Raw genomic sequence first — 8,394 nt, 5'->3', positions numbered from 1 at the left:
CTCAGAAATCCACCTGCCTCTGCCTCCCAAGTGCTGGGATTAAAGGCGTGTGCCACCACGGCCTGGCTAGGCAAGCACTCCTAAAACTGCTACATATCCTCGGTCCCCTTTTGCCTATCCTGCTTGGCCTACCAGGATGCGGACCCTCGACTACCTGTAGTGATCTGATAGTTCAGAGACTGCAGAGAGCACCCTAACTTGATGGGGGCCCCCTAAAAGAGATAGGCCTATCTGATGCTAGGGAGGAACCTGCCTGTTTGGTTCGTCCTCTCTCTACAGATTCAAACCGTGACCCAGGGCCCGCACATAGCCTAGAGCTAAGAAACAACAATCATTCATTCTCTCAGATGTAGGATAAAGGCAGTCTCCAGGGAATATACCGGACCCTCAGAGTCAAAGCTGATCAGTGAACTGCATGAAACTGCTTAGCCTCTGACCGGTCAGGACCAGATCCTTTCTACAATCTGTTACTCCTGCAGGGAGGATGGGACACTGACCAGTTAAGATTGGACAATACCCATTCTGGTTCTGAACCCCTTCTTTCCATCAGATAACCTGCATGGGATGGTTGGAGATTTTTTTTTTTAATTTTTTTTTTTTTTTTTGTAAGAGTAACCCCTTTCCTTTGTTCTAGGAACCACCAGCCTTAACCTGCTCTTGGTTGGTCTTAATAGAGACCCTGAGTATCTCTGGGTCTGTGTCTACCACTTCCAGACCCAAGAGCTGGGGTCTGTTAACAAACTCAGCAGGGAATCTCCCCCTTGTCTCTCACACAGTGGCTCCTCCCCAAATTCCAGTCTACCTCAGGGGAAAATACCCCCTAGTCCTTTTAAGCAGGTACAAGGCTCAGTAAGGGCTGGCCCTGGGGGTGGGGTGGGGGAATGGGAAATGGGACAGCATCCCGGAGGGGCTTCCTTGGTCTTCCTTCTGCTGAGTTAATGGGGCCTGCCTGCCCAGCCTTGAGCCCAAGTGAAGCGAAAACCTCACACCCCCTGTACTGAGTGGCCCCGAGTCTTGACTCAGTGCTGGCAAGGAGACTTCCACTGAGTTCCCAGTCCACAGGACCCAAGCCAAAGACAAAGGAAGCCAAAAGCTATAGATTCAGATATAGCTATAGCTCAGGGTCAGCTCCAGACACTTCCCTAAACCTCTAAGGCTTGAGATTCCCCTACCTACCTGCACTACCAAGCATCCACCTCCCTCCCTCAACCTTTGGTTAAATCGTGTCTCTGCCTGGTCCTTAGATGTGGCTTCTTCACACAGTCCTGAGCCTCTGCCTGGTCCTTCTGGCTCTCCTGCAGCTGTTCTGGGAGCAGGTGCGCTGGCTCCTCCAAAGGGCTCTGCTCTGTTGCAATCTTAAAAGTTTCTAACTTCCGGGAACTAGGCATGTGTTTTTGCACTGAGCTCTGCGCATAATTGGGAAGACCTGTGCAGGGGAGAAATGGTGGCTGCCCTGTCCTTTCCAACCCTAGGTCTTGGATCGGGGCCACTGGGCCCATGGTGGATGTCACTGAGCTGGACACAGCTGGCCTGCTCACTACCACCTCAGAAGATCCTGCCCTGGCAGTAACAGCCCTCCTTCCGCCTCCAGAAGCAGCAACTTTGGCAAAAGTCCTGCACGTGGCAGGCTCTCCTTCCAGCCAAGTCTATTTCAATGCTTTCACAAGGTCGTCAGGGAGCCTATTAGACTCTGCATACCCTGCCTAAGGGCACCCACTAGAACATTAGCCTTGGGCCTGAACTCATGCCTTGACCTTTGCTAATTGATACTTAGGCCAAGGCTTCAGCTGGCCACGAGGTCACCTGAGACAGCTGAGTGTTAAGAGCTGGCAGGTTTCTTGCCCCATCATAGCTCCCCCCACCTTCCTCTAAGGCCCCTCTAGAGCTCTCACACACCCACTAGCCAAGACCAAGGAAGTAGCTAGTTCAGGCACCTTCAACAACCAGTCGTTTTATTGAGAAAAATAGAGAAGATTGCCTCCGTCTTTTCAGGTGACCCCAGCCAGAGGTGTGAGGTGGCGTTCTTTCACAGGGGAAAATAGTCTGGGCAGGCCCCAGAAAAGTAGGGGTGTCAGTGGGGAAGGGCTCAGAGTGGGACTTGAAAGGCGGGGGTAGGGGGGAAAGAGTGGTAGAGATGCTAGCCTGCTGAAGGAAAGTATACAGAAAAGAGGTACACCTCCCAAGGCCTGGAGCCGCCTTCCTTCCAATTCTTCATAAATAAAATTTCACAGTAATAGAAGAATGTCTACATGGAGGGCCCAACCGGCCAGTTTCCGGCCAGGGAGTCAGTATTGGTGAGGTGCCAAGGGTGAGTCCTGGCTTGGGCTGTGCTCAGGGATCACTGTGACTTGGGGGCAGGCCAGGAGCACTGCTCTTTTGCTCTGTGTCGGGAGCGTAAGGTGGGGGCGGCAGCCCACACTGAGGTTTTTGAGGAGTGCTGAGGTAGTCAGAGCAGCCGAGAGAAGACAGAGCCAGGAGCCATGCCTCAGGAGCTGACTCCAGGCAAGCCTGGGGCTGTGCTTTGGAGCTCCTGCCTTAGGAGAGCCAGGAATGTGGACCAGGGGACACCTGTGGACCTGCACAGGACTGAGCTCCCATGAAGGGTCCCTTGACCCTCAGGGAGCCAGAGGCATTTCACAGGAAAGAGATTTCCCTGTGAGGACAAGAGGCAGCCACCGACCCACTGGGGTCAGGCCTAGCTCAGGTACCTGAGCAAATGTTCCTTTAGAGGCCACCAGGGCCTTCTACCAGGCTAGAGAGGCCAGGCTTCAGGCCCAGGCTAGGAGAAATCCAGGTCCTCAGAGGACCTCCAGAAAGGGAAGTTCTGGCTATTCCTGGGCCTCTTTCTTGGGAATTTCTGGGAGTTCCTCTCTGGCTCTCTGTACCCCACCACACCTAGGGGCACAGAGGGCCCAAACCCTTCACCTCCTGTAGGGGTCCAAAGACTATACCGTGTATCTCCAGTCCCAGGATCCCAAGGACTCGAGGAGAAATGTACTGGTGGCCCAGCAACATTAGAGCACCTGGAACTTGAGAGAGCAGGTAAGATTGCTATGCACCAGATCCCACATGGCCAGCAGCTCGGCAGGCAAGAGCTTGTGGACCACAAGCATGGCCCGGTAGAAGCACGGTTCCTTGTTCATCCGGCTGCCTCGGACCCGAGAGATGCCAAAGGTCTTGAAGCCCTCGTGGCCTGTGGGCTTCACTCCCAACACCTCCAAGCACATGCCCAGGAAGACGTCGTCAATAGGGAAGAGTTCCAGCGTGTCACAGGCATGATGGAGTTGTCGAGCTAGGCTGCCAGACATGAGGAAACCCCCACCACCAGCATAGGGTGGGTAGGTGGCCTTGCCATACATGACGGCGGGGATGTAGTATTTGTTGTCTTTTTTGCGGATGGGCCGAGCATGTTTCAGAACATCACCTACAAATAGATTTTCCTGGGGCTGCCGGTCAGACAGAAACTCAAGCAGGTTGCTGGGGTTCACGAAGACATCATCATCACCTTTGAAAATGAAGGGGACGTTGGGACAGTAAATGTCAAGCCACTTGAGGAAGTGGATCTCCTTGAGGGTCAGGTTGAAGAAGCTGTCGAGGAAGTCCCACTGTAGGATGTCACCATAGAGACGGTCCTCGTAGGCCAGCAGCTGCTGATAGTGGGTTCGCTCCTCTTGCTTGGAGGCTGTGCCCAGCAGGAAGAGAGTCCGCACGGAGCCCCTGCCCAGACCTGCCGACTCCCATTCGTGGCCCCAGGTCTGACGAATGACCTCTCGGCGGTCATGCTGTGTGATGACCGACTTGACAACCACCAGCAGGTAGACATCTCCGGCACACTTCTCTGGATGGTTCAGCAACATGGGGAAATAGCGGCAATGCCGATAGGCTAGGAACTGTCGGAAGTGTGGCTCCAGACCCTGGAACCAGGACTGGTGGGTCAGGTTGACGTTGATAGAGCAGTTAGTGGTGATCACATCCCAGACCTGAGGTCCCCGGGGCAACGTGGGGGTGGGAGCCGCTACATCCTTTGAACTTTTCCAGAAGCTGTCGGGGTTGACCAGATTTCCAGTTTTGGATGGTCCCAGCGTGGGTGGTAGAGGATCCTGAAGGAATTGACCAGGGGTCACACTGCGCTGGAATACAGTGACAGCCACAAGGAGGGCCAGAGCCAGGCATACACTCTTGTAGAGGGTTTTCTTCCTAAGGGGGGGGGAGGGGCAGCAGAGAAGAGGGTGAGCTGGCACTCATACTCCTCCTGAGGATTAGGGGCCCACAGATAGGCCAGTGGACTCTACTTCCTGGAAGGTCAGAGGATCCTGCTGCTTTTCTCATACTAACTCAAGAAGCACTGTGGAATCAGCTACTGCAGTCCCAAACCCAAAGACTCTGGGAAGGGGACCATTTAACTCCTCAAGTTCCCCCTGAAATGGGACAGAACACAGGATAAAGCACCAGGCATGAACTCAGTGAGATGCCGTCATTTTGCCAGGAAAAGAGACCACTGTCTATCCCCTGTGCTCTGCTTTTCATTTTTAGTTCACATACATATATATATATGTGGGCAGCAGTATCACCTGATGACTTTGAACCAGTCACACTAAAGGGCAAAGAGAGTATCCTTATTGCAGCTTTTGGGGGAGTCTCCTTGTGGAGTGCAGTGGGCAGTGAGTTAGCAGCCCCCACAGACTCAACAGAACCAGAAAGGAGCCATTCTTACTCTAGATGGGCGGCCTCGAAGGGGAAGCGGACCGAGATCCCATCACCACTCCTTACCCCTACCTTTATATTCCACACAGAGGAATGGGTGCCTAGCCCTTCAGCCCTGGGGAAGGAAACCGACTTTCCGGGGACCCTACCTGGTCAGGTAACCCTACCACACCCTTTTCAGAGGCAGAAATCTCAGAAATGATCCTGCCTGTGCCCCTTCCCCCCACCCCCCAGAACCTTCCCTCCTTAGCTCGCACTGGGAGACTCATGGCCTTCCAGGGCTGGGGCAGCAGGGAGATGGCTCTCAACTCCAAGGCGGGGAGGTACAAGAGCCAGGGAGCCACGAAGCAGGTAGAGATAACCCCAGGTTTTAAGGCGCAGGGTGAGTAAATGTTGAGTCCTTCCCACATTCAGCGAGTTTTCCCCCAAGAACCCCAAGACTTTCTGGCCACCAGGTTGGATGGAGAAAGGCAGAAATGACTTGAGGTACCCTGCTGGGAACCGGAGCAGAGGATTCCGAACCCAGTTCCAGTTCTTGGGGTTCTAAAAGAAGCTCCACGCCGCAGCTCCGGAGTCAGGGCCCTGGCTCGCACGTACCAGTCCACTCCGTTTGTAAGAGCAAAGCCGGGGAACGAGAAGGGTCGAGGCGGTCCGGAGAAGTGGCCACAGAGGGGAAGAGGGACCGGAGGGGTCAGGTGTGTGTGTGTGTGTGCTAGTGAGACCCCAAGGCCGGAGAGACCTTGCATACAGGCTGCCCGAGTCGCGGCCGGGGAGCCAAGCGTGCGCCCCGCATCTCCCACATCCCACCTGCCGCTCCGGCGCCGCGCCCTGCTCCGCATCTCCCGCTGCCCCGGGAAACTGGGGTCAGCCCCAGGACACCCAGCGTGCATCCCTTGCGGTCTGCGGCCCCGGGGGAAGGTGAAGCTCGGAGGTACCCTGCACCCCACCGGGACCCTGACTCACCACAGAGACATGGCGGCCCGGTCCAGGGCAGCTGAGCGGGGCGCACGGATCACAGCTCTGGGCTCCGCGACTAGAGACGGCGGGACGAAGCCGGGCCGCGCCCCCGCGGAGACTTTCTTTTTTGCCTGCGGCTGGAGGAGGAGCCGCAGGGGCGGCGGCCCAGGTAGGTTAACCCTTCGCGCCCCGGCTCACCGCGGGGACAGCAACTCCGTTTAGCCCTGGTCGCCTCAGAGGCACGCCCCGCAGGATCGCGAAGGGAAGAGCCGGAATCTCAGAGCCCTTGAGGATCGCCAACATCCTGAGGCGGCGACTTCCCCGCTGCTGGGCCTTCACGGGGTCGCCTGCCTCTCCTCTTCGGGACACGTGGGGACGTCGGACGCCGCCCACCTCCACGCCCACCCGGCGCCTAGCGGCCTGGCTGCTTCCTTCTGGAGTAGCCCTGGGTGTGTAGAGTGGAGGGAGGAGGATAAAGGCTGTTTTCCCTAAAGCTTCCTTTTCTCTGCCCTGTCTACTTTTCTCCTTCCCGGGCTCGCTTAGGCCTGGTCGGCGATCTCAAGAGGAGATGGTGCTAGGAGAGGCTGGGTTGCCTGTGTCAGACTCCCAGCCAGTCCAGGTCACCCAGGAAGGCTCTGGATTCCCCACTTTTTCTGCACCCTCCTCCCAACCCCCAGTAAGAAGGCTTATTAACTAGCCTCTGCAAAAAATGTCCGTTCTTTTGCTAGAGTGTTCGCACGTGGATCTCTGTGAGTTTAAGGCCACTACATGGTGAGTTCCAGGCCAGCCAGGTCTCCCTAATGAGACTCTTGTTTCAAAACAAAAATTTTCTTCTTGTATTGCCAACAAATCCCTCACTTAACCGCACCCCTACTTTTTTTTCTTTTGTCTCAAGGCCTTTATTAATCTGCTGCGTGAGCGCCATTTTCTCTTGGGAGTGGGCTCCACACAAACACAGTACAGGGAGGGAGGGTACACCTTGGCCCAGGCTCTGGGGTGATGCCTTCTCTGGATGACTTGGGAAAATGACCTTCTGTCATCCAGATGTCTGGACCCATATTGGGGTCGAAATGCTGAGGAGACCGTAAAGCTTCAAAAATACCCACAGGATTGAAATGGAAACTTTTTACAGCCCACTCCTAACATCCAGCACTTCCTATCTGCCAGGCCTGGTTCTTGGTCCCTGGCATCAGTAGTGCACTTGGTTCTGGAGACCTTTGCTATGGTTTGTTCCTAGCTTACCAGAAGGTAGAGTCAGGACAGCTTGCCCTACGGATGAAGCCACAGCCTTAATATTCAAACCCAGGAGGCCTGCCTGGCTCAGGAGGTGGTCCCTGAGTCCTGTCTCAGGAATTTCTATTAGATAGTAGGACTGGGAATAAAGTGCCTTTCCCAGGGAGTACAGGGAGACCGGAAAGCCCCAGTGAGTCCTAAGGGTGAAGGTTCCTTTTGGTCTTCTCATAGTGATCCTTGGGCTGGGGTATGTGCTTAAATATACAGTAGAATTTTCTGGAATTTGTAAGCTCCAGTCAGAAATGATGAAGGGCCTTCAGATCAAAATTTCAGAGGAGAATCCTGGCACAATGCCCTCTTTAAGTCCTCAAGAAGCTCTGGCCTGAAGTGTTAAGTCTCACTGGCCTGGCTACCTGCCCCTAGGAGTCACTGCTGTCCCACTAGTCCCAGGTCACCGGTCCTCGGTCCTCCTTGTGTTAGCTTGGCACTGGCTACTCCACAGCCCAGGATATTTTGTTTTGCTTTGTTTGTTTTGAGTCAGGGTCTTGGCATGCAGTTCAGGGTGGCCTAGAACTCCAGATCACCCTCCTGAATGATGGGGTGATTCCCCCCATCTGGGAGTCCCCAGATGTGTCTGCACAGCGGGCACCACCCAAGCTTTGGGCTTCTCTCTGTGTAAGTGTGACTTTGGGGGAAGAGCAAGTGCCTTGCTGGAGATCAGCCCTCTTGGCCTCTGATTCACCTTTCACCCCAGTGTGGCGTTTCTCCAGGTGCTAGGTGAAGGTGGACACAGGTGTTTCTGGTAAGGGCTTGGGAATTGAGATCTGAGTGCCAGAGGGTTGGGGGCTGGGCCAATCCTCCGCACTTCCTGGCTGCTACTAGGGGGTAGCTGGCTTATCCTCCTGAGACGTCAATTTCCTGCCCATGCAGAGTTATGTGAGATGGGAGTTATACAGAGGAAGCAGACACACCGGTGTCCCCTACACGCTGAACCTTATGACAGGTGGGTGCTTTTGATATTACGAGACCACGACTGTTTGACCTACCCCAGGGGATCCTGGGACCTCCAGGGAACCTGGAAGCAGTAATCTGGGAAGCAGGGGTGGGGACAGGGGGAGCTGCCCAAGGGTCACCTTGGGTTTTCCAGTTGAACTGGTCAATCAGGACAGTTTGTCAAAGATCATTTGGTCTGTGAATTCAGAATGGGGAAATGCGTAACAATGAAGTCCATGAGTCCATGCACGTGTGTGTGTGTGTGTGTGTGTGTGTGTGTGTGTGTGTGTGTGTTCCCTAGGCTCTGGTCACTTTCCGATGTCACCCTGTTCTGCTTTCAGTGAGCCACGGGTCCCTATCGCTACTCGGAAGCACAGTGGGACTTTCTGAGTCTGGCCCCCTCCACCTATCCAACCATGAGGGCACAGCAGCCAGCTGGGGGCTGTCTCAGAACAACTGGAGTGGCTGAGCAAGGCCAGTCCGCAGTGGATTCTGCCACTGTCCCCC

General features: G+C 55.0%; 1 protein-coding gene across 1 annotated transcript; it reads right to left on the bottom strand.

The window, feature by feature from the left end:
- Positions 1 to 606: 606 nt before the first annotated feature.
- Positions 607 to 6,000, bottom strand: B3gnt7 (UDP-GlcNAc:betaGal beta-1,3-N-acetylglucosaminyltransferase 7). The gene is made up of 2 exons (XM_031368263.1): positions 5,668 to 6,000; positions 607 to 4,197 (listed from the first exon to the last, which is right to left on the bottom strand). Exons 1-2 carry the CDS (start codon positions 5,676 to 5,678, stop codon positions 3,015 to 3,017), a joined length of 1,194 nt encoding a protein of 397 aa, XP_031224123.1. The 5' UTR covers positions 5,679 to 6,000; the 3' UTR covers positions 607 to 3,014.
- Positions 6,001 to 8,394: the final 2,394 nt, after the last annotated feature.

This window comes from Mastomys coucha, unplaced genomic scaffold, assembly GCF_008632895.1.
Source record: "Mastomys coucha isolate ucsf_1 unplaced genomic scaffold, UCSF_Mcou_1 pScaffold14, whole genome shotgun sequence".
Classification (NCBI taxonomy): Eukaryota; Metazoa; Chordata; class Mammalia; order Rodentia; family Muridae; genus Mastomys; species Mastomys coucha.
This window is presented reverse-complemented; position numbering and strand designations above follow the sequence as displayed.